The sequence below is a fragment of the Hetaerina americana genome, unplaced genomic scaffold (assembly GCF_022747635.1).
Source record: "Hetaerina americana unplaced genomic scaffold, ioHetAmer1.1.p SCAF_10, whole genome shotgun sequence".
NCBI classification, from domain to species: Eukaryota; Metazoa; Arthropoda; class Insecta; order Odonata; family Calopterygidae; genus Hetaerina; species Hetaerina americana.
In genome coordinates, this window is record NW_027286070.1 from 26,817,958 (window position 1) to 26,844,669 (window position 26,712).

The following is a 26,712-nucleotide window of genomic DNA, read 5'->3' on the forward strand; positions in this document are numbered from 1 at the left end:
TGCATTGGAAAAGTAATTGACTCTATAATTATTACAATTTATGGTAGACTACATTATGAAGTAGGTTTTTGTAAAACATTGACGAAACACCGCCAATTTTTTTAGTAGCAGCTATCAGTAGACAATCTGACATTCCACACTACAACAAATAATTACATTCCAATGGTACTATCCATTAGATGCAAGAAGAAAAATTAAGGTAGATGATTTCATTTCTGCTTAACAGCTTTCTGAGAAAGGATTTACTATTTTATGCACTTTTCACTGCAAATATATTTGAATCCTAACGTGACACACAACTTTAGTTTTCACCATTGTATTTCTCAGTCTAAAATCTACGTGAAGCATAACCTGTATTTGATGCAAAATAAGCCCTCGGTGTTTTCTAGAGTTAATTCGTTGGATAATCGTTGAAGTGAGACACAGAAGCACAGCAATTAAAGTTACTCATCCCAACCGTGGCTGCACGGGTGTTTCAACATCAATCCCAAAGGTGACTATTTCAAGAGGGCAAGTTTCGACTCTCTTCTTCGGGTAATAATAGATGAACTTTTTGGCGCCGTTCATTTGCCGAGTTATGGACATTTATAGGATTCTTCGTCTTTACTGGGTCTATTTTAGCAAAGGATATACGAAGCATAACTTATGCTTTTTGCTCTCGACTGCTTATTCGGAAATCTATCTTATATCTAGAGATTGTCCAACCACTCATCATCGGAATTCCTGTGATGAGTGGTTCCGACATACCTCCCATTAATATAGTTTTTAATATCAATTATCTTTAAAAACTTTATCCCCTCCGCCAGTGACCCAACGATATACTGATCTGTTTATTGTTCGACTTACAGATAGTAAAATTATAAAAATGGATATTTAAAATGAAATTCAACCCGCCTTTATCCATTGAATGGCAGTTTTCGTAATACCCCACTCGTAATACCACGATGACAAGCATTTTTTTCATTCTTATTGCGTTTAATTGATAAATATACTATAATTAACAATTATTATATGCAAAAAAACCATAAACACAGTAATCAACCCCAAGGTCGGTTTGGTAGGTGATGGTAGAGTTCACCCAGTACTAAGCCCGACGGCGTGTGAAATTCATACATCAGGGTAGGGGGGCCAGTTCCTTGCCCTGAGCCGGTTATGGTTTCCCAGGAAGATTTGGTACCCGAAAAATCACATAGCTTGGGTGGAGCTGCAGGTGCCTAGAGTGCCTTGCCCGGGAATGGAACCCGGGACCCTCCGGTCCAGCGCTCTAGCCCCTGGACTACCGCGACCCAACAATAGGCGGCGTGAGAACTAACGTTCATATAGAGATAAGGCAAACAGCGTTCTGTGTACAATTGCAAACAATAACTGAATAAAAAACCATCACACTCTCAACCAGCATACGAATATTATTACGGTAGCACCCTTTTTTTGGTACCTAATGTACTAGTACTTGTATACGAATCACTGTTTCAACCCTCCGCGAACACACACAGGACTAGATTTGCAGAACCTCTCTGCGATAGATGGTTGTGAGATCATCAAGTGTCCAATTGCAACATAAAAGTGCACTTTCAATGCAACAATTTCAGAGTGTAAAAATCATTCGCCTTGACTGGGACTGTCCCAGTCAAGGCGAATGATTTTCATACTCTGAAATTGTTGCATTGAAATGCACATTAGCGGATGACTCCGTTAAAAGTTACTGTTGCGGCATTTCCCGCAGTTTCTTTGGAATTTGTCATAAAAGTGCATTCTTAAGATTTATCAGGCTCTTCCGAAATCGACTTCTTTCCTTCGAAGTCAGTTTCCGTCATTACATGTCCGTTTATGAAGCCGTGCAGTGAACTAAAGACATGGATCATTTCTAGTCTAGATACGAGGATTTGTGGTTATGAAATGCGAAGGTGACATGCCCGTTGGTGAACATTTGGTTGAGAGATATCGTTTACAGCTGGCGTCAAGGCCTTCTGTCTACTTAGTCTCTTTGAATTAAGATTGGAAAAATGACCGATGGTACCTAAGAGTTGAGGAAGCTGTACGAAAGGAGAATATAAAATATTGGGCAACAGGCGACATACTACCTTGATCAAAAAGTTCCCGGAATAACCACCGTGTGGCGCTCCCATCGTTCCGATTTGAGTTCTGTTTTTTTTGTTAAATTGGTACATCTGTTGTTGATATTCCCTTTAAATCTTAGTGTCATAACTTGACATTTGCAAAAGTTACGGTCGGTTTTCGGTATGTCCATCAGTGCTTCCTGCGATTTTTCCATTACTTCCTCTCGGCTGCTAAAACGCGTTCCCCGTAATGGTTTTTTAACTCGATTGAACAGAAAGAAGTCACAGGGAGCCAAATCAGGTGAATTCGGTGGCTGTTGGATGGTATTTGTTGCATTTTTCGTCAAAAAATTACGAATAATGATAGCACTGTGCGACGGTGCGTTATCATGGTGCAAAATCTACGAGTTTTCTGCCCACATTTCTGGTCTCTTTCGGCGAATTGCTTCACGCAAACGTCTCATAACGCCCAAATAATACTCTTTGTTTACTGTCTGGCCTTCTGGCAAAAATTCATGATGCACTACACCGTTGTAATCCATGAAAACCGTCAGCATTGCCTTCTTTTTTGACTGAAAACGACGTGGTTTTTTTGGTCTCGGCTCATTTGGTGAACGCCATTCACTTGCCTGATGTCTGGATTGCGTGTCGTACTCATAAACCCACGTCTCGTCTCCAGTAATGATCCTTTTGATGAATGTGGGATCGGATTCAGCCTCGCAAATCATGTCTTTTGCGACGTCAACACGGTCTCTTTTTTGCATGAAATTGAGGTCTTTTGGCATGCTACACGACGGAAACCCAAATCATTAACCACAATGTCTTGGGCGGATCCATAGGCAATGTTCAAGTCCTCCGCTATTTCTCTGATGGTTAATTTGCGGTTATTGACCAACATTTCTTTTACTTTATCAATTTTTTCACCGACTTTCCATGTTGATGGTCTGCCACTGCGTTCATCATCTTCGATTGACTCACGACCACTTCTGAACCGCTCGTGCCACTGGTAAACGACCGTTTTTTTTAGAGAATCGTTGCCGAAACACTTTTCCAACATTTCCAACGTCCGTGCGCCACTAAATCCGTTTTTTACGCAAAATTTAATACAAGTTCGTTGTTGCAAATTTAAATCCATTTCTGCAATTGTAAAAAATCGCCAACACACACAGAGATAGATGTACTCTTGGCTACGTAACTTTTGCAAATGTCAAGTTATGACACTAAGATTTAAAGGGAATATCAACAACAGATGTACCAATTTAACAAAAAAAACAGAACTCAAATCGGAACGATGGGAGCGCCACACGGTGGTTATTCCGGGAACTTTTTGATCAAGGTAGTATAATACAGTTCGAGGGAGGGCGTAGTAAACGCCCAGGAGCAAACTCGGCTACGAAACTAATACCTCCATCATTCCAACAACTTCTGCTGTCACCACGGCTCCTCTGATATGATATGATATGCTAGCCGAGAAAAATATCAAAGTAAATGAATTCCAACATCAGAGATGGACCAATAAATTTCCTCCATGACGTTATCTGAAAATCTTGTACTTTTGACTGTTATCATACGCACGTGCGCAGTACCATATAATTTAATGTATTCTACTAAATCGACTCATAAATGGAAATAAAAAAATGTTACACAAATATATCACTCTGTTACAGGAGTAACCCAAAGAAAACGCGAAAGAGTGATTAAATGCTTATTTAATGAATGATATGCCCCGACGTAAAAATAATATTAAGGGCTTTAGGTTTTATTAACGATAAGAAGAACGACGAAACTATTCAAACTAAAGTACATACATACCAAAAGTCTCCCTAATAGTCCTGAGGGCAAGGATCAGCTTTCTAAAACATGACTGGCATTCTCATCGATTTCTGTATGATTATCCCGAGAAACAACCAAAGACATATAGGTAATCAGGCTTTTCAGCAAGGGTTTTCAAACCCTTGCGCTCTTTCGGCTCTAATCTCTTTCAGAATATTTATCGGTTTTTTGGGGAATTTTTGCGCCACCCCTCTCTGATATGCGAGTACAAGCATGCATGTAAGTGGTCTTTCGGTGCGGTTTTTTTTTGAAATTTTAATTTCTAGTATTCCTTCGCTTCGTAAACGCATTACATTATTACAATACTACAATATTACAATGAGATAAGACGCTGCACATTTTCCCGAGACTGTATTCCGCCCCAAGCCCTGAACATTATCTCTCGTACGTTTTTCATTGTGCGAAGGTGGAGTTAAATCATCATAGTTCACTTTTTAAGATGGTAGAGAGAGCATTTATGGCTAATAACAATTCGAACTATCCCGTGATAATAAGAAAATTCCTTTCCAGAATTTTAATCTAGCAACCTCACAGTCGACAATTCAAAACTAACATGGTGCAAGTTACCTTTCATGAGAAATTTGAACGAATGGCTCGATATGTACTAAAATCCGCCAAAGAATGAATAAACCGACCATACAAGATAATAATTCAAATAAAAGTTAAACAAAATGATTTCCTCTTTTTCTCTATTTTTCAATTCGAAGTCCCGTCATGATCGTACGGCATTTGATGGATTGCCTGTTCAGATAAAATATAAACCCTAGGACCTCCGAGTCTGACTCCTTCTAATGACTGACCTCTTGTGCCACGCGAAGTACTTGACCTTGGCATGCCACTTTTTTGGAAGATCGACTCTTCTTCCCCATTTGAAAATTTCTGCGGCTCAACTCGAATCCGAGGAGGACAAGACCGAGAATAAAGGCCAAAGAGGGAATCTCTGGGGCAGAGTTACGTCACGGGACACCGCTATCGGGCACAGACGACGTGACAGGACGTTTGTCGAGTCTGCCATATCCCACTCTCCCCCCCGTCAAACCTTCCTTCATTCTTATCCCGAGCCCCCTCCTTCTCCCCTGTCTTCCCCTCCGACTTGAGCATTCACTATTCCAATGCGTGCCCCCCCCCCGCCGCGGTAGTGTACGGTAATCGCGTCCCTCATATACTCGGCCTTGTCCCAGTCCTAGCCGAGACAACTGCCAGTCTTCCGAAGCCACGCACAGCGTAGAGGAGCATCCTCACTAACTCCTTCAGCCGATCCCCAGGGAACGTGTGAACAATCATCGGTAAGCTGGCATTTCTTTTTACTTTAATAATCCCCACTTCCTGGTGCGAATTAACCTAGGGATGGATACCCTTCCGTTTTTAATATATTTCAACGAAACTGGTCTTGAAGTTTTAGGCATCTTCGACAAGTGGAAGAAAGACTTCCTCAATTAAAAAGCTCTTGGTAGCAGCTGCTAAGAGAAAGTTTTCGTTACAGAGGGATTCTTATGCCGAATTAGACACGGACTTAAATATTCATCCTTTCTTTTGTAAAATCTCAGCAGTCTAAGTTCCTCTGCATTCATATAGTTCAACTCTTTTTCCTAATATGTAAACTTATTTTATGCCTCTAAGTCAGCAGCACATGGTCGCCAGAATCTTTGAAGGCGAACTTCTCTGCCATCTAGCGAGCGATGGGGTTTAACTGCTCGTGCCCACTGGGAATGGATCCAGCAGGATGAGGAGAGGGTGCATTACAAAATTCCTAGTCCGTTTAGTAAAGATCACTTGGTGAGGTATATCTCGGCTTCTGTAAGATAAAGTGCTGAATTCTCAGAATTTCGCACCGTACCGAAGATTCATGGCGTAGTATATTGAGGCAGATGATCCAGGTGTTAACCTATCGCTGTAAGTTACGTACCTAAGTAACTGCCTGCACCTAAAGTTATCTGTATGTCTCGTATACCGAAATCGAAAACATTTTTGCTTTGAAAAATCATCAGCTTTTTGGAAGACTGAGTACGGTACAGGCGTTAAGCCCGTCGTGACTTTCCCGCTCGGTCCTAAGTTGTCTTCATTTATCGCGGATACCACGCTCGTCGCGGACTCACTCCGAGGCGATTGCCAAGGTCAAGTTCGGTAACATAAATAGCGTTGCTCCAATCAGCTGCTACTCTTACGGAGTAATGATGTCATGCGGAATCACGGACAACGTACGTGCAGCCAGCTCGCGGCTCCTGTAACATTTTCAACAAAGGGTGATGAAGGAAGGAAGTATCAAGAAAGACGACAGAAGAGATAAAAGAATGAGGCAACGAGTTCAAAGTAATACATCTATTTGCGACTAAGTACGTGGGCACGGATAATGGCTTCAAAATCTTTATAAGCCGGTTTTTCGTCATTCGAAGCAAACAGGCCGTGGAATTTGATTTGTCCTCGTGGAGTATACAAACACTTAGGGAGCTCACTTAAAAGATGAGGTTTCGCAACAGTAGGAACCAAGTCACCGAGATTGCGTACGTTGTCTCTAGATTCCTAAAGGCGCGTGCTCCTTCGTATCGAATTCCGAGCCGTATGTGAAATAGTAATCTTCGTGAGAGGAATAAAATCGCTGAGCATGAAACAGTCACTCATCGCATGTCTTGTTATTCGCAACATTTTCCCTCTTTTGTGACAATGGAAACATGCTTGCGAATTCTGGTGTCGCAAGCCGGAGTACGATGTATGTTTGATCCTTGAAATCAAAATTGTTATGCTTGCCATCCCTCGATGGTGATTTGTTAGATAGCAGATGACGTCCTTAGGTTAAATTAGTTTTTCAAAGATCTGTCTTTCATTGAAATTCCATTAATACTCGTAGTGATAGAGGATTCAGAATTCCTGCGGCATCATGCAATCCCAAATCAGCCGATTTCACTCTCCTGCAAATGTCTTGGTTAAATAAGTGTTCCATTTTGATTACTGCCTATTTTAAGCGGACACATGGTGGGCAATGTGTAAATATAATTGAACGAAAAACCCTGCTATCTTATCACACACAAGTAGACTGGGTCAATTTTGCATCATGAATATTTATTTTGTTTCAAGAATATTCAAGTCTGGATGGTAATCTTCTAAAATATTAACTATTGATATCTTCAAGAACATTATAGTCAAAAGTAACCCATTTGAGCTTGAACTATTTATTACCATAAAAAGAAGTTAGAAAAGGAAGCTATTCAAGTAAAATTTATTATTTTTCAAATTTCAGTTCTTTTAAAGGAATTTCTTTTTATATGTATGTTAACTATTTAACAGAAAAGATTACACCTACGTATTTGAAGCTTAAAACCGTCGGACACATACATACACTTGAGTTATACTCATTGAATTAGTTTTAATAAAATATATACATGTATTCAAATGTGAAATCTGCTTTAAGTTTAACTTATCCCTTATTTATAAATATCAGCGGTTTTTGAGGCACTGATAAATTATGTGGAGTGATTTTTTCAAGTTTATGCCGCAATAATTATATCCTTTACACAAATTTAACAGAGCTGACTTCTATTTCACAAATTAATGATTCCTTTAGGTCAAGAGGATATTCTATTGTTAACAAAGAGTGAAAACTTCTACGTGTTTAAATCAGAAGTTATAGGCAAACAAAATAAGACAACTTATGTATCAAAATTATAAATAAGACAACAAAACACCTAACTCCGAAATTTCGAGGACGAGAAAAGAATATAAACTTTGGGAATAACCAATGAAAATGTACGAAAAGTACCTTTTGCTACCTCGCATTTAACTAACTAACTAACTACCATTTAACTGACACAGCTTTAACCAGCAATAACGACTATAGATATTCGAAAGAGATTTCAACGATCAATAGAAATCCATAATAGCCAACTTATTCTTAGATTATTTTCCTAGCTTTTCAAGTTTAAAATGATTGTTCTTCGTTAAATATTCCTAATTATAATTCCAGAAAACACATTCATTGGAAATTTTCCGGAATACCACCTACAATATGTCGCAAGGTAGCAAGATCAACGCCAAAGTGGAGCGGATCGGGCCGCCATTAATCCTGGGCGAGGGCCCTCATTGGGACGAAGAGACGCAGAAGTTATATTACGTGGACATCGACGGCATGGCCATGTGGCGCTACGACCCTGCCACTGGAAAGAACACCAAATACGAACTCGGTGAGGGGTCGTTACCTTTCCATCATTTAAAGTTAGCATTTGTATAATTTTATTTCCTTTGCATGGTTGAAAGTTCGCGTATGAAGCCAACTCAGGTTTGCCAACTTATTTTTTTTTTTTGGCGATAGGAACATGAATGGAAATTTAAAAAGGTACATCGATTCCAATATGACCAATCCAAAGGGGATACCCAATCAAGTATATGGATGTTTTCGCTAAGTGGGGGGAATTATAGTCAAATCTTTCAATTAGCTAAGTGGATTCTACAGCCAAAAGATAAGAGGAATTATCTCTTGCACAAACAAAATTTGGGGGTAAAATGTCGATGCTCATATAGTTTTGTGGTCAATTATGCACGCGTAAAATACGTGTATATACTTGTATAGTGAAACTCGAGCTTTCCTAGTTGAAGGAGAGCTGATTGTTACGCTAAGTGTCCGTGAAAATCATACATTCTGTTATGTTCATTCAAGTCATACATAAATTAAAATAAGAAAGTGAAGTGCAATTAAATATCAAATATAAGTGATAAGTCAAATGATCTAATGTAAGACGAATCGGAGATTATTCCAGACATGACATTTAAACAATATAGAGTTTAGATTTCATTTTGTTTGCATCAAAATAAGGCCATTTGCATAAAATTTATTTTGATCGATTTTTCATCCAACCCCTTTGTAATCAAAATATAGTAAAAAAAGACTCCTTAAATCATTATTGTTTTTAACTCTCTGTAATTCTAAAGGGAAGGTGCTACTCCAGTGGGTAGACCAATGGGCCCTGTACCCGAGGGCCAGGGTTCTATTCACGGTGAGGATCCTCGGTACTTCCAGCTTCACCCAAGTTGTTCCATTCCTGTGTAGTAGTATTTATGCCAGTATTAGTGGCTCTACCCTCAGCTCCTGACCTATCAAACCAACCATCAGGTTGACGAATGTGGTTGGTGGTATATAGTCTAAGCGTGTAGCCGAACGAATATTCTCCACTATTTGTCTAAAAAGTTAAATAAATATTTTCTTATGTCTTAGCTATTTAAAACGTCTTAAAAAAGCCAATACTGAAGTCAATCACTTTTTTATTGTAATATACGTTCAATATACCCTGTTTCATCGAAATCCTTCGGAAACGAAGAGTATGAGTAGTCACATCATTTTCAACGTTTTTCTTTCTAACTTTCGCAATCCTGCACCGCAAAACTTAATCAATATAACAATTAAATTTCGCATTACTTCTCAACGCATTTTCCTAACGTTGATATTCTGCTATTTATGTTAACAAATAAAGACACCTTTAGTAAATGCGAATGTCACATTAGAATAAATTTTTCCTAAGTGAGAAAACAGGTAAATCGTTCATTTGAATTCGTATCCTGTTCTCCGAAAACTGTGCCTAATATATATCATTAAAAAATAGATGCAAGAACATCATCTACTCAAAATCCTTCGGTTAGTTTTCAAGATAAAATTTACAAGAATTACTTGATTTTTTAGATTTGGAGTCCTTGGGTTTTAATAATATCATTTAGCTCAAAATATTTTGCCTGTAATTTTAAACCTAACCAAACCTTATTTGAAACGTTTTTAACTCAATTTCATACAAAGTCTAAACTTTTTCTTTCGCTTTTTGGAATAATTTTTAACGTAAAACCTTTTCCGGGCGAAAAAATAAAAGAACTGATACAACACACACTCAATAGGTACATACATTTAATGCACTCATTATATGCATTTTTTGGCCCAGGCATGAATTTCTTCAAAGACGAAATCCACTCGTAGCTCAATATATTTCATATGGCCGAAAATTTACTATCCCCAAGCATGTGAAGTACGAAGTTTCATGGAAATTCTTACGAGAATTTTCGAGAAAAAGGTTACATACACGCCATAACTGCTCTTTCCCGCACCCAAATTTACTCCCTAAATCCACCCGCTTCTTCAAGTTTACATCGAGTAATGAACATATGCGGCAACGGTTAACTGTTGGTACAGAAGAGCGAGTTGATGGGAGGGTGGAGGAATTAGTGGCAATTTGCGTCCCCACAAATTCTCCTCCTTCACATTACCGCTCATATCACGCCCCTGTACATTTTCTATAAGGAAGCTTAACATTATTTTTCTCTAAATGTACGAGCAGGGTGGAGTCAAAACTTATACGGAATCGAAGATAAGGTTTGGTAAGTCAAAAATAAAATTAAAGTTTTTCTTTTAGGTAATATCTTGATCAAAGGGCAATGACCTATAAAAGTGAGTACAAGTGACCAGTAGGTTTACATTGCTATAAACATGACTTTAGCAATGGCGAACGTTAAAGTGCATTATATTATGCTCACTACGAGAGCGATGGAAGGGCAAATTTGTTCGTAATTTCATTCATCCCAACCATTAACTGCAAAACTGAACTCATTTCATGAAAATAATTACATCACAATATGAATGATGCAATTTGATCCACCGTAGATTGGTTTTCATGTCAAAGTTATCTAGGAATGTAGTACAACAGGAAATACTTACTAGGACTAGTGTTTTTTCAAATATATAAATTATTAGCTCCTAATAAATATTTTCAATCGCTAAAAATATATTTATTCATAAATATTAATATTCTAAAAAAGGGTTATAACATATTTTATTTGCCCAAGAGGTGGTACCTTCTAGAGACACTTTCGTCTTTACTACCGTGATGATCACAAACTTTCAGCAGCGTTATATTCCTTGAAACTCCTTAAAAACGACTTTTAATGACATGAATGACTTTAAAAAAAACAAGGAAACAAACCATAGCTTTTTATCGTCCATTCCCAATTCAACGCAAAAATTCTTAATACCAAAATATCTTTCAGATTAGAAAAGAGCAACGATTAAAAAACAAAAGTATCTTCCCCATTACATTTGTCCCGATTTAACTTGTACCTTACTCAACCAACTCCGAGCCATCAGCTGAAAACATCACAGGTATACTAAGGCCACATTGAACCTATTAACTTACAATAAAATTGTTCACCTAAAATGAATGAGCCAACTCGGTCACTGTGGGTCTTTCTTATTCTTTTCCTCCTGCAGGCGAGAAAACCGTTTCGTTGATTGTCCCCGTCCAAGGACAGCCATCGAAATATGTCATATCCTGGGGAAGGGAGTTGGTGAAGGTGAACTGGGACGGAGAGGACAAGCACTCCAACTTCAAATTGACCGTTGAGCCCATCGCGGCGGTCGAGAAAGACCTGCATAACAACAGATTCAATGACGGGAAAGTCGACCTGAACGGTCGCCTGTGGGCTGGTGAGTTGAAGCAGCCGGGAAGTGGGTACTTGGAGAGACTCACGAGAAGTGAATCAGAAAAGTCCGCCTCGGTTTTACCGGTGTCGCCAACTACTCCCGGCGTACATAGAGATGGCCACTATATCCGATTGACCTACGTTACTAGGCGTTGATGAGTCGGAAAGTTAGTGTTTACACAGAAAGCTGCGCGCATCTGGGACTAATGGAATAACTTTTCAATGGGGAAAAAAGACCTGGCATGCAGAGGTGAGCAGCAAAAAATACTCCAGGTCGGAGAATCTCGTTTTATACTCATACAGTAATACACTAGTGGCCGAATAAATTAGAAACACTATTTTTATAAATTAATTCTAAAATACTTTTTCAAATTTCAAAAACCATATTTAACCAAAATAATTTTAAATGCAAGGAAATTTGTACCCTTAGGTTGGAACTTAGGATATAATTCTTCATTTTCATTTAATATTAACGGCCACAGATCAAATTATTGACTACTTTCGTGAATTAAATTTCGCGTTTCGTCTCGACCCGGCAATCAAGTTTTGTGAACGTTTTATGAACAGTGAGGTTGAAGTTTATGCTATTTATCGCTATTGGTAAACCATTTAAATTTCGAAAACAATAAATTTTAGCATTGCATATTCAACGCAACAGATTTTTGCGTGCATGGAAAACAAAATATGTTTTAATTTTGGTGAATTAAAACTTAGAACCATTCAATTTAATAAAATAACTAAGGAATTGGTAGAAAACTTAAATATTTCAATCTCATATTAAAACAAAATTTGGCCAATAAGGCCAAGTTGAAAAATAAGGATAGGTAAATTTTGCGAACCAACACTAACAATAAAAAAATAGATTTCTTAGGATATTTCAGATATAATAACGATTTAAAGTTCGTGACAAAATAAACAAATAAATCGAGGCGGCAGAGGTGGTCGCCGTACTTACGAGTCGTCGCTTTTTCTCATATTAAAGAGTAACGGCTAAGCCCGGATTAAGCGGATCTACTCATCTGTTCAGCTTTAACTGGTTTCAATTAGTATTTTGTGCCTTTTAGTGTTTGTGTGCAGTACCTTCATCACGGTGTATTATGATGGGACGCAATTTCCACGTCATTTGGACAGATTTGATTTCATTTTGCCACGCATAATAATAGTTGTAAAAAATTAGATTATTTAGTGAGAAGATTATTAGTAAGAATATTTCGGGAAAAAAACATTCGGATAATGTGGCATGATCGAGGTATGATTATAAATGTATTTTTTTTTGTTTTTATAGCAGTGTTCGCTATCCAATTTTGCGGAGGATGAAAACTTACTGCAAACGCTTTTTTTGGTCAGGAACGATGCCCATGGGAGAGGAGTTCGAGTACACAGTTGCTACTCCGGGTCGAGGGTCTCTCTATACCTTGGAGGAGGGCGGCAAAGTAGCAACACAACTGACGGGCGTCGGGATCGCTAACGGTCTGGATTGGACGCGGGATAACAAAACCATGTATTACATCGACTCCATCCTACGAAGAGTTGATTGCTTCGACTTCAACGGCGGAAGTTTAAATACGGGTGAGTATGTAAACTAGTTAAGGAGAAATTGGAGGGAGCTCATTCTCATTGATTGAGTCGCGGACAGTGAATGCATATCCTGCGCTGCAATTGCGGGACGCCAGAGGAGTCTGCGCGCAGAATACCAAACGCGTGCGATTGGACGTGAGAAGAGGGTAAAGAGGCATTATTTTTTACTGCCTTAAATAGAATCTCATCCCCAAGGGAATGTTTCTTACTGCTCTAGGCCCATACTCCAGCATAGACACGGCGCTACTTCATAAAGTTAATTATATATTGCTTCTTACCTCCCGCGGCCGCTTCCTTTGAAATAAAGGCTAAGAAAACAGTGTGCTCAATGAAGTCTAAGGCGGCATGAGAAATTGCTGTTATAATCACGACGTTCAGTACCTAATGAGTCATTCCGTATAAAAAGTAACGAAAGAAGGAAGGAGCTTTTTAATTTTAAAATATCTCTCAAAGAAAGAGGGCAAAATATATCTGATATAGCACTGGGGAAACTAATTATTCGGTCTATCACTATTTGATGATTTAAAAATGTCTGGGTGATTCCATTAAGAATATTTGTCCCCCGCAGGCATCATCAATATGTAAAGCTATACTTTGTAATATTACATTTACTCCAAGCTGTGTAGGTTTGGTACATTCTGTTACGCATCCCTTAAAAAAAAACAAAAATGTTGATTCATTGATGATTGAAACCTAGAATATGATATTTCTCAAGGAAACGTCACAACATATTTATTCTGAATTCTGAAATTCCACTTATTTTTTCTCCCTTTCATAATTTACCATAGTAAAAAATCCAAAATAAACACGAGCGGAAGAGAAAGTACTAAGGGCTTACTACTCTGATAAATTGACGTTCAGAATCATAAAAATCGATACCTGGAGCATTTCATCTACGATTATTTGAACTCTCTTTCGATAGAAAAGCCTCCATTTACTTTGAAGTTAATAGATAAAATGCTTAAACATTTCGCAATACAATGGTGATAATAAATCATTTTGATTTTCGAACTAATTTTACGCAATTTTAACTATGTTTCTTTCGATTAACTTATATACACCCATTTCAGTCTTTCTTTATTTATTCCAAGAGCTACAGTTGTTTTGAGTGGAGATCAGGATCGAGAAACATCTTGTTAGTTGAAGGAGTATGATATTATTTGAAGCAATCAATATCAACGTAAAAATACCAGGAAAGCTAACTTCCTAGAATATGTTAATTGATGCATTTGAATCGAGAATTTTAACGCATTTTCCGAGGAAGACTTGTTTCTTTTGGTTCAAAAAAAGATTATGGCAGAAGCTTCGGAACCTATCAGAGTAATACTCGAAGATCTTGGATATTAAAGATCCGATTCATAAAGAATAATCTACTGAGAAAACGAAAGAAAACTGGTTTTCGTAATTATAAACAGATGTGATTTCAGAGACCTTGCATTCTCTTCCTACTGGATCACGGAATAATATTACATATATCCACACCTGTCTATTTTTCACTCAGCAAAAAAGTTTATGGGTGCCCGTAAGGAAGGGATGGATAATTACTCCTAGGTAACACTTCTCCCTGAGAGAATGAGAAAATTTTCCAAGACGAAAGGAATCTTTTGCGTATTCTTGATTGGCTACACATTCACTTCCTGTTTAGTCATTGTATGAATTGATACCTTGTTACATGCTCACTGGAGTAAAAAAGGACCCAATTATTATAACACCGAATTTATCTGTAACCCACAGGTTTCGTTGTATCAAATCTTTATCATATTTGCTTGATGTCGTCCTTACACTGTTCAGTGAAAAATTAAACGTGGGCTATTGCCAATATTGTTACATTCTTAACCAAAGGTAGCGTAAAAGAATAAAAAAATGAACTTTACATATTTCAGCAAGCAGACGAACCATCTTTGATTTCGAGAAGAATGGTATCAAAGGCGTCCCCGACGGCATGACCATGGACAAGGAAGGAAAGCTCTGGGTAGCATGCTTCAATGGTTACCAGGTAAGACCTCACAGAGTAGAGACAAAATTGGAGAGAAGCTAAATCTTTATTTAAAAGAGCAGGTTCAAAATATCATTTTGATGCGCACAGTTTGACTGAATCCCAGAGAAAATTAAAATTAAGAATTGATAAATAGAATTATCAACATCATATTTGTATTTACGAAGTTATTTTATTCATACGCCATCAATAGTAAACCTACGTCACTAAAGGCCTCATTCGTAATAATATGCATCTATGAAAAACTATCACTCTGGGGTAGATTCTGCTTGTCAACTGGGTGACCCACCACCAGCATTGCTATATAAGGGTTCAAATCAAGTCTCCGTCAAGTACATAGTACCGACATGAAAGGTTTATTTACTGTCCCTGAGTTTATGGTGCGATAGGGTTTCAACCATCAGAATACCAATTACCTTACCCCAATTATTACCACTTCATTTATCATCGCCGTATAGCTACACCAATCACCTGGTTTTAATCGAACTACAATTTGCGATGATTGAAGGTGTGCATTTTTGATTATGAAGAATCCTCTTATATCCGTTTACCTCATCTCCAACCTGAGGATTTGGATATTAATGCGAGTAGTTAAAGTACACGTTTTTCGAGCAGATTCTACCTTGATAATGTTTTGCTCCATTTACGGTAAAATAAGTAAGATATTAAAATTCTGTAGTCGCCCGATTACTGCTTCTTGTACTTAGTCTGCGCGTTCAGTTTTACTCGTCAGCGATAACATCACCAAGTCACGCGATACGAGTTCATGAACACGAAGCTGAAAAATAAATTTTGAATTACATAAATGGCGGTCTTTTCCCAGCAAGGATTTTCTTCGCCTCGTTAATATTAATGAAAAGAGCATTCTTTTATTGGGAAGTGCAAGTTATTTAATTTGATATTGATTCCGGGATTATACCAAATATTGATGGAACTTTTCGCATAAATATGTACAGTTTTATCTCATGCATATTCCGTGGTAAGATCAGTACCTATTTATCTTTGGACGAGCGGTATATTTTAAACGTGGCACTGTAAACCTTTGGAATATCAAATGACACAAACAATATTCAGGTAAACCAACCTTTGAAAGTAGATAATACTCAGCAATTCCAGGATTCAAAGTGTTGAGGAAATCCAAAGACGTTAACTCCACTTCATCGCTGTTTAGCGCCATATCGACTGATCGGCACCTCCTTTGGCCTTGGGAATATTTAAGGGAATTCAATGTCAAAGCCATGTTATTCTTCGGTGACAGCTTTCAAGCAGCCACTCCCGCAACAGCTGGAAAAAAAGTCACCAGGATCTCAGAGTATATATGGGCTCATTAAGGATATGATTATTATTAGCATAAATAATTATAAAAATTCCCAACTATCCTGCCAACTATAGACGATAGAAAATTATATCTCTAAAACTAAGTTATCGTTCCTAAGTGTTTGAATCGATTTCAATTTTATGTGACCAGCTGTTTCCACGGATGTATCTACATTTACAGAATACCAATTAACTTTTCATTGGCTGTCTCTTACTTTCATTTTCTTACTAAGCTCACCCCAACACAAATGCAGAAAAATGCCAATCAACCTCCTTAAGAATACAACTGTCACCATCGATTTTTTCCCTTCATTCTAAAAGACTCCATAACAAAATAATCGAACTTAAATAGACCCAAGAAAAGATGACTTATGATATTTTGGAAAATAGAAACCCAGAAATCCGTGCGATTTGATCACCTATTGGTTAACTAAAAATGTACAAGTCTGTCACTTCTATCATTAAAAGTACATCACTTCCACAAGATTCCCATTGAAACTATAGCATTCATTTACATTTCATAAACCATGGGTGAAAAATAAGGTGATAAAATTAATGAAAAAACAAATCTGAACTGTTCATATTGTATCGTTGAAATGATGAAATTAATTACACTTAGCTTCAACTCACGTAAATGCAAATGCAAAACTTATCTATATGCACAATATTTTCCCGATGCCTAAGCTCTTCTATGTTGATTTCTTTACCTCTGAAACCTTCACAAAATTACTAATGATATCTATTTTCACACAATTCTAATGATATACAAGTATCTCCGCTAATCTCTAAAGATTCCTAGTAATAATATATGGCCAAGGTTCCACATATGACGCTGTGCCAACAAGCATCAAAAATAGTTTAAGTTGGTGGCTTAACCATGAGTTTAACATCGTCATTACTTCATTCAAATCTTTCTTTTTCTATTCCTTCCTACAAACTAGCGGGGTTTGGCAGCACAAATAACTGCCTACTTTTATTTTAACTTATAAGCTCTTCAGCAGACCCATTATCTAATCTCAATATTCTCTAGTGGTATTATGAAGCTTGACCATTAACGGAATGAAAATATTTAATTCCATACAAATGCTCTCACCCATGGAGATGTACCAAAGCCTATGCAAGGGCCAAGTATTACTTGCATTTCAGTAAATACATAAATCGGAAGTAAAATACCTCATTCGCTAGTAATGAGTTTAATTTAATAATTCAAAAGTTATTTCATTTCCCGTATCATTTCTCTCCACCTAGGTCATAAGAATCGACCCCGAGAGCGGAAAGCTCCTTGGTCACGTGCCCATCCCCGCTGCCATGACGACCTCGGTGGCGTTCGGAGGTCCCAAATTGGACATACTGTACGTCACCAGCGCCTCTCTCGGAATGACGGACGAGGAGCGAAAGAGGGATGGAAATGCGGGCGCCCTCTTCCGCGTCACTGGGCTCGGGGTCAGCGGATATCCCAGCCGCTCCATTAAGTTGGCCTAGCGCGGAACATCTTCGTTCGAGAGGGAGTCATGAACGAAAGGATCGACCACGAAGAAACATTGAGACGAGAACTGCAGCTTGTAGCAATTGCTTCTTGAATAAATGTCAACCTGCCTTCTCAGGAATTCGTCCGTCACCGTCAATTTTGATTTAATCGCCCTTAACTGGCCTTCGCGTGACGTTTGTGAACGAATGGCTGATAATAAACGAGCTTCAGCAAACACTGAAAATTTTCATTTATCCTTTCCTATAAACTATCTGATAAAGAAAGGAGAATGAAAGAAAATACATTTAGAATAAGGGTCCGTTGACAGAAATTACACAAAACTGGCGAGTATGGAGAAATACCTGCAATTTAATATTTAAAATTTAGCTTATTGACGAGAAACTGAGAGGTATGTGATAAATGTGTCACGGAAGCATAAAAATCTTTAAGAATAGTTATTGCTTCTTAAAAGTATGAATGTCTGAAACTTTTTAATTCAGGTTCAGCATAATGTTAAATCGTTTCAGTCCGCTTCATTGATATGCTTAAATGAATAATGTCATACCAAAATGGAAATTACATTGCACATGGGACTCTCGAGGACCAATTACGCATATTTAATTGGGTTCTCAATGATGAAAATTTGCGTAACTATTTTTATGTCCAAAGAAATAAAAGTGGGAACTTCGTATAAATGTCAGTCATAATTACTAAATTATCGTGTAACAAACGGACAAGCGGAGCGCATGAGTATATTTTCTTGACAAAATAACACCCCCAATATTTCCCTAAAACTATTAATTTCCCATTAATGAGCCCATTTTCGCTGATTGTAGTGATGATAAAGTAATAATGTTATAACAAATTCATGGAATCTGAGCGCAGTATATCATTTTATTTGAATTAATCGCTAGAAATCGATTTGTTAAACGTGCACGAGTAAATACACAGGGTATAAATAGATACATACACTTCAATATGGTTGAGTACCAGCGGAATTTAGGTGTTTTTTTCAAATCCAAACCTTTGTCGTGAGTCCCATTTACCTCAACTCCATTCCCAATTAACAACATTTTCTGAACTTGATGAAAACACGTTCCTCGGACACAAATCATCTATCTTGGTGCTTCGCCCTGATTTCTCCACAAATTTATGAACTAAAAACAAATTCTGTGGAGGACGGTGAGATCCCAGCACTACTTGGACTTGGTTCTATGAGAGCAGTCGACCAATGGACTAACCCTGCCACTCGCGAGTTCCTGCATACATAAAAAATTAGTACGCCTCCAATTCCTTCAATTATTCTTTTGAAGAGACGTAGCCCCTGCGTGTAAAGCTAGAGGCTTTCAGAGGTCTCTCTTTCAAATCCTGAAATAACCCTATGCATGGTGCTCCTCCCCTATAGAACACCTTTATTTATTAGGGAATGCTGTGATTTTGACTATCTTCCTGCTCGAAATAAATTATGTAATGGTTCACACTTTATTCACAAAGACACAAAGTCGACAGAAAATACTTCAAGAGCATAATAAAAAATTAATCTCTTGTGCATTCGAAATTATTTCTACACTCACTGATATGATTAATAAATAAAAATGTTACTGCAAACAAATTTCATGAATGCATAGATAATGAAGTGGATTCAGGTAAGAATACATTACTCTCACTAGGTTAATTCGCAATCGAAATTCGTCATTCTTTATCTACACTTCGACAGTTTTCAAGGTATTGATCATATCTCCGGAATAATCGTCGAATGATACCGTATGATTTAGAAAGTGGAATATAAAATGAGATCGGGAGAATGACGGATCGTTTTACTTATTGAGAGTAGGGAGAAGGGCACATAAATGAGTATAGACGCTCCAGAACGAGGCCGAGGCGTGATCTTGCACGAGGATGGACTTAAAAGAGGAATATGGACCATGGAGAATCTCCATGTCTTTTTTTCGTCATCGTGATATTTTTCTCTCCTCCCTGGAGTGGCCGTTAAAGGAAACGGCTCCCTTCGATGGGTCGAGGAAAACGCGCGAGTGAGTGGGCAGCTAGAAGAACTGCGTGGATTTTAATTGGTGATTCCCCGTGGGTCTTAAAATAAAAAAAAATGCAGGAACCCATTTCACGGGGCGGGAGTCCAAGCACTCCACGCGAACGTTAACTAGCCATCCGATCGATCAGGTTGTTGTGTGTCTCCCGATGGAATGCATACCTAAACCCCTCATCTCTATTCCAGTGCACCACCAACCAGGAAGGCAAGCTTTGGGGGTGTTTAAAGGCTTCCAGAAATGTTCTTAGAACGTTCAAATGACCCTCTCCTTAGCGTTTTTATCTTTAGGTCTCTGGAAAAGTTTTTCTAGATATGAGATTAACACAATAAAGCCCCCGAACAGTGACTCGGATTCGTCTCAAATATTTCCTCAGATAGATAAACGCGGCGACACTGCCGAGGCCCAAACATTTGGTTTTCAATACTCCAAGTAATAGATAAATGTAAAAATTTGTGCTCGGTTTTTGATTATTTGTATCTTTTTACTTGAAACTATAGTTATTCAGTCCCTAGAGTCTTATGATTCGAGTATTCATTAAGTTTGAGAGCGTCTTTCGAGCACACCTTGTAAGTTCTGAAACTAACACCATTGGAGGAAGCAAACAACAGAATAGGCAGGTCGCCCTACATCTATGGCTGGTCATGTTGGCTTCCGTTCAAAAAATCTTTTTCATGATGTAAAAGTTTAATGGGAGGATCCTCTGCTCTCATCCTTCCGTAATCTTCCTTCAACTCCTCGTTTCTCCCGCACCTTTATTGCTGCCTCGTCCTCTTCTCGAAAGAGGATCTTATCTCCAGAACTGACCGAGAGAGGATGGGTGTGACTCCATGCATTCGTGCCGTAATCATTCGAGGTTCTCGTAAAATGTTATTTTATTAGGTGGCGATTTTTGCGGGGCATAAACAAACCACGAATGACTTTGATGCCCACCGCTCACCGTGTACAGGTTACTCGATTGATTTTTAGAACGGAATAGGAAAAACCTTTTCCCAATATATGTTAAGGTTCTTGCCGTTTCCTTTATAAGTAGTTCATTCGTCGGAAGGAATGCAAAAATATAAGGGCTAAGCGAACTTAAAATGCGAACGAGACAATTGCCGACCAAAATTGCCGTCTCAGATAAATTAATGAAAACTCTGGAAGTAATAGTCCTACTCATTACGACTATACACGATTCGTAGTCGCTGATTTTAGTAATGTTGGTAGTTAAAATTCTTGCTTTAACTGGTAACCACCGTGGATGCAATGCTTTACTCACCAGAAACAGCAACATATAAATTCTACATACCTATACAATATATCTAGAGCTTATACAGTAGTACTTCAGTAAAGTAGATTTATTTAAAAAGGTATGGAAAACCCAAATGGGAGCGTCACGTCAATTTTGATTGTTTAACAGTTCAAATATATTTTTATGATACTTGAAAGATCTAGAGAAAATGTCGATACTTTAATTTAAGACTAAGTGAGCGCATTAAGCGCAGAGTCGAGTTTTCACCCTTTGCCCTTTAAGCAAAGCACAGTTGAAACGCCTACCTTCATTCTTGGAGACAGTAGTAGATGACGAAAGGAGATAAGAGAGCTATGACTACAGAGATTTGGTAACGACTCGTTCAATCGACTATCGAACCAACTAAAATTAAAGTTTATATGCAGAAGAATATTTGTTTTCCTCATCTTGGGAACCTCTCTGGAATCAATTCTTTATAAACTTTCAAACAAGCCTTATTCCATAATATCCAGTACAGGGTTTCATTCAACATTTTACTATCGACAACAAGCCCATGTATCGCATGAATCGTAAACATAACTTTGAAAACAATAAATTCTTTAACGTTAGCAGTTGCCAGAATGAAAAACGGTAATCCATTATTTTACAGACTGCCTATCGAATTCTTCATACATTTTTCGCTTTCCTGATTATTTCCGATAAAACTTATTTCATTTAAAATTATTCTACTGCAAGTTGCCATATCATTTTTGAGTCCTAAATCTCTCTCATTTATATTCATATAACGAAGAAAATTAAGATTATACTTCTATATATAAATAAAAGGTTATAATGAGTTTAAGGTAATACCTTTTCTTTCAAGTCTAATGTTTCTATACTCATCTATCAACGGCGTCATCAATGGTTATCCCACTACTTTCAACCGATATTACTTATAATGAGATTTTGACTCAGAGAGGAAATATAATTTCTTAGAAAAGACAACCTCCAGCGGAAAATGTTTTTATACCAATTTACAGATCAAAAGCACCATCTACTTGAGAAAAAAGAGTGAACATATTCATCAAGGAGGAAAATCAAAAGGATTAGTTGACTAGGGTACGATATACTAAAATACGTTTTTTGACTTATTGCATTGAGCATTAAATTAATGAGATATAGGTGGTATATTGGGAGAAAAGATATGAATGATGGAAGAGGCGAAACTGTTCATTGTTGGGAAAATTTCGATGAAAACAGGAAAGATTGATGCAGAACATTTTGATTGGCGGTGGAATGATGAAGACCGTGATAGAGGGGAGGACGTTTGACAAGCCAAGTAGGGGTGAAAAAAACGATAGTGATGTTGAACTGAATGAAGGGAAATAAAATATATTTTACTTTGAACAATTTATTGTAATGTGGGGCGTCAACCTTTTGCCTTTTTTATAGAGGCTAAGAAATGTAGGAGTGTATAGTCTATGCCCCTTCAAAACCTACCTCAAACCATAGACTACCAAATAATAATTGCCTGGTGTATATTAGGAGTACATTTTATGAGGTACTTGTACTGAATAACAGGAAACTTTCACGATTGATTGCCCGAATCTCTGTTTGCTAAGAAAACAAGTTTTTTCAAAAGAGCATTCAACGAATGGTTAGCGAATTTGCGTGTGAATCCGCCGTAACACTTCAATGGGCAAAGTGTATACGATTAAGGGACCAGAATAAATGCAGGCGAAAGATAGGTTGAATGGAAAAAAATATCTCTGGGTACTCCAGTTAGTGCCTGCCCAGTTAGTGAAACTATGTCTCGTGGGAGCACAAAGTATTTGCGTGGGCACGATTGCGACGAGAGACTCCGTCTGCCGCGGTCCCAGTACCCGCGGAGACCACGGACAAGAAAGAGATTAAACATGAATCTTTGGGAGATTACGTCACGCCGCCTTTCCTCCCTGACCCTTGGCTACGTCACGGGGACACCCACGCGCGGCCCAATCCTGTCTCTTCCGTCCCACCCAACCCCACCCACATTCCCCAACCCACGGACGCGATTAACTCCCTCCCCCCGCACTTCCCCACCCTCACCAATCCTCCCCATCTCCATCCTCCGATGGTTCCTCCTCTTTTTTTTTTGTTATTGATTTTCTACCCCCTCTCGCGAGGACGCAAATGACTTCCAGTCGTTCAGCTACTTGTCCCCGTTCTCATAAGATCGCTTATCCCATCTCATTACCATAATTTCCGTGGCGTGGGATGCTCGCTTTTCCCGGACGCCCTTTACCACCACACCTCTCCCCTTCCCCACCTCACCGCGTCACACCTCCTCTCCCCCTCTTCCCGTTCACATCCAAGGTGCCACACCTCCCAATGGATCGAAACTTCTTCACTCTGATTATCCGCATACGTTTCCATGTATCAGAGTACGCAATGGCGGTAAACGTGTGTTGAAAAACTTTAGACCATTCTTTTATTTACCCCGGATTCGCAACAGTCCTAAACCCCAAGGAAATGATTAGCATTAGAAAGATATTCACAGGCCCTTACATTGCTTCCTAAACCATTGACACCTCCAATGGATTTTTCTTCTCTCGGAAACATGTTTTCCATGGCAGTTTTTTAAACTAAAGAGTTGATTAAAATAAACATACATCCAGAAGATCCTCCAAATTATTTAAATTCCTTTGGTCCTACTTTATTTTTCGTTACAAATATAATACTTCTGTTCACAACTAGCAGATTGTTTCAAAAAGAGTTACTTCGAGTGTTTTGATAAAATCTACATTCAAATACGACACATATTATGGAAAGAATGTTTTATATGTTTTACAACTAAGAAGTCTTTGGAGAAAATATCTGTCGAATAGTTAGGAAATTGAAAGAACGTAGTTTTTCGCAAATTGAAAATTACAGTTGGTACTTTTAAGTAAAAATATAAAGCAATAAAGCTTTTTAATATTTGACGAAGGGTCAAATCAATTTTTTGTTGCCAAGGCTATCAAAGAGCTTATTAATTAAGCCATTCTATATTTAAAGTTACCTTCATGAATCAAAACTGACAATTAGGGACATAACTTCATAATTTAAAAAGGATGAATGAGACAAGTGTAAAACGAAACATTTTTGGATGCCTGGAATTTCGCCTTCCTTCTCATTGAATCAATTGATAAGCATCTACATGAAAATTTGTTCAAAGGGGCTAAACAAATCTGAAGAAAAGTTTTTCGCGTAGGTGGGCACAGATTTAAATTCATCGAGTTAAAATATTTAAATACAAATATATTCAGCAAATTAAATTCGTACTGAGCCCGTCCAATATATAAAAATTACCAATCGCAGAAATTCTTCCTAACATTTAAATCCTTGCAGACCTCCTTTCAAACGAATTTATAATGGAAATAGTTTTGATTTAATTAAATGTGTCTCTCGTTGCCGAAGGGCAAAAAACAACAAATCTAATGCGAAATGAAAAAGTGATTGCATGGCCTCTGATGTAAAAGCTCACAATAATTCACTATAAAATGTGCTAGCCTAATTAACGTATGTAGATAAATCTGAACCTCACCACACACATTTAAGTATTCCCTTCAATAGCGTTCTTCATTTTCAGTTACTGAATATAGAAGGACCAATCAAATGCATAGTTTTGAATGTAGGACACCTGTAGGAAGGTATACATTGAGTTTTTAAAATATATTTAAATAAAAAATGACGCAACAAGTTAATTTCAAATGGCAGTAGTAGTAGCAATAATAGTTTCAGGGGAGGCAACCGACAGCTAAGGCCATTTGCGCCATTACGTATGGATGGGAAAGGAAGGGTGGAGAGAAATCCTGCGTCGGTATTAGGTTCCTCTTGTCGAAAGGCGCCAAGGGGTCAGCAGTTTAACGTCCCATCCAACGGACGTCGAACTCACTCAAAGTGCTCTCCACAAAGCACCTCAAGTAGCGATCGGGATACCACTGATAAAAATCTTGTCACCTCCAGGATTCGAACCCGGGTTGGAAGCCTGTACGTTAGCCACCACACCATCTTGATCCCCATAGAATAAACTCAATACAGACTGAGGCAAAATGAAGGAACGCTATTACATGCAAGAGGAATACAGGGTGCGTTCCAAGGGTAATGCAACTGAATTTCCCGCGCCACTCCAATTGGTTGGAGTGAGATCGAACCTCTTGGAGTAAGAGAGAGGCACGCAAGTGCTGTCTTGCCCTTCAACTTTGGCAATTTATTGAAAATCAACCTGATTATTTGGGCAACGTCATCACTGGTGATGAAACCTGGGTTTCTTTATACGATCCAGAAACAAAACGCCTAAGCTATCAGTGGCACACCTACCAGTTCCCTAAGCCCTAGAAGACATGACTGAACAAATTCAAAGCGAAAACAATACTCTTTGTCTTTTTCAACTGTACAGGAGTGGTCCATAAGGAGTTTGCTCCTCAATGACAGAGAGTTAACGCTGCATACTACGTGGATGTGCTGGAAAGACTCCGAAAAAGGGCCATCAGGACGAGAAAAGACATCTCCGCTACCTGGCAACTACATCACGACAACGCGCCTGGCCACAATGTGCTACGAGTCCGCGAGTCCCTTGCCAAACACCAGGTGCCAACGCTGTCCCATCCCCTATAGCCTTGACATCGCCCCAGCAGACTTCTTTGATTTCCCTTGGATTAAGGCAGCTCTGAAAGGAACCCGTTTTTCGTCCATAGAAGAGATGCAATCAGCCGTGAAGAAGACCTAGCGAGTGGTGCCCAGAGACGCCTGCCAGGGCGCGAACCGGTCATGGCAGAGTCGCCGGAAAAAAATGTGAAGAGGCCCAAGGACAGTACTTTGAAGAATTTTAAGTGTTTGTACAAATCTGTTCAATATATGACTTAAATTTTTTTTTCTTTCGGAACGTACCCTGTAAAGAGAAAAATTGCATTAAGGTAAACGCAAGGTTCTAATCATAATTCTAATAAAATAATAAGGTTCTGATGATCTAATATGAGCAAAATCACCCATTTTTTTAGAAACGCGCGTTATATTGCGTGTGAGATTATAAAACTAAGTTCCTAGGGATCTGAGTTCGAATTAAATGTCGGAAAGAGTCCCAGACCAACGTCATTGGGAATCACGCGGATTGGTCAAGCGGCTATCGAGTATTCGCAGTGAATTGCAAGACCTTTTGCTATTGGTGTATAAGGTTGTCCTTGTAAATAGTAGAAAATATTTCAGAAAAAATAACATCATAAAATTCTCAATCCGTTAAATTTTATCACTAAGCAGATGAAAGAGGATTTTTCTAGTTAGAAAGTATTAATTTCATTGCAATTTATTTGAATTATCTTTCAAATATATTTTTCACTGTAAACTGTCAATAAAAAACATGCAAACTTTTATGAATGATTGAGGATGAACATTTTTTTCTGACACGTTCTATCGACCGTTCTCGGATTTTTAATCCCGTTCAAATTTTCAATGACACATATGCAAAATCTCCATTTTTCCCGTTAGACTTAAATGAGCTTATTTATTGGAATGTTTCCTAAACAAAGAGTCAAGCATCACTTCTTTTTTTGTTTAACGCAAAAATCGAAGATATCTTTTAATATGGTTTATTTTTCAAAATGAGCGGCAAAAACCCTCTTAGAACTGGTGGAGAATTACCGTGGAGCAATACTGTACAAATTGCCATGGCTATCACCAAAGTAGTAGGGAAAATTAAATATTTATTTTAAATTTGCGTTACAAGTGTTGAAAAAAGAGCC

General features: G+C 38.2%; 1 protein-coding gene across 1 annotated transcript; it reads left to right on the forward strand.

Moving 5' to 3' along the window:
- Positions 1 to 5,053: 5,053 nt before the first annotated feature.
- LOC139700020 (regucalcin-like) lies at positions 5,054 to 17,939 on the forward strand. The gene is made up of 6 exons (XM_071598458.1): positions 5,054 to 5,176; positions 7,849 to 8,065; positions 11,125 to 11,340; positions 12,684 to 12,905; positions 14,798 to 14,910; positions 17,476 to 17,939. Exons 2-6 carry the CDS (start codon positions 7,891 to 7,893, stop codon positions 17,707 to 17,709), a joined length of 960 nt encoding a protein of 319 aa, XP_071454559.1. The 5' UTR covers positions 5,054 to 5,176; positions 7,849 to 7,890; the 3' UTR covers positions 17,710 to 17,939.
- Positions 17,940 to 26,712: the final 8,773 nt, after the last annotated feature.

Excerpts from the sequence above, each read along its gene's own strand:
- LOC139700020 (XM_071598458.1), top strand. The coding sequence starts at position 7,891 with ATGTCGCAAGGTAGCAAGATCAACGCCAAAGTGGAGCGGATCGGGCCG. Across the intron at positions 11,341-12,683 it reads GAACGGTCGCCTGTGGGCTG|GAACGATGCCCATGGGAGAG; the intron begins GTGAGTTGAAGC and ends TTTTTTGGTCAG. Across the intron at positions 14,911-17,475 it reads CATGCTTCAATGGTTACCAG|GTCATAAGAATCGACCCCGA; the intron begins GTAAGACCTCAC and ends CTCTCCACCTAG.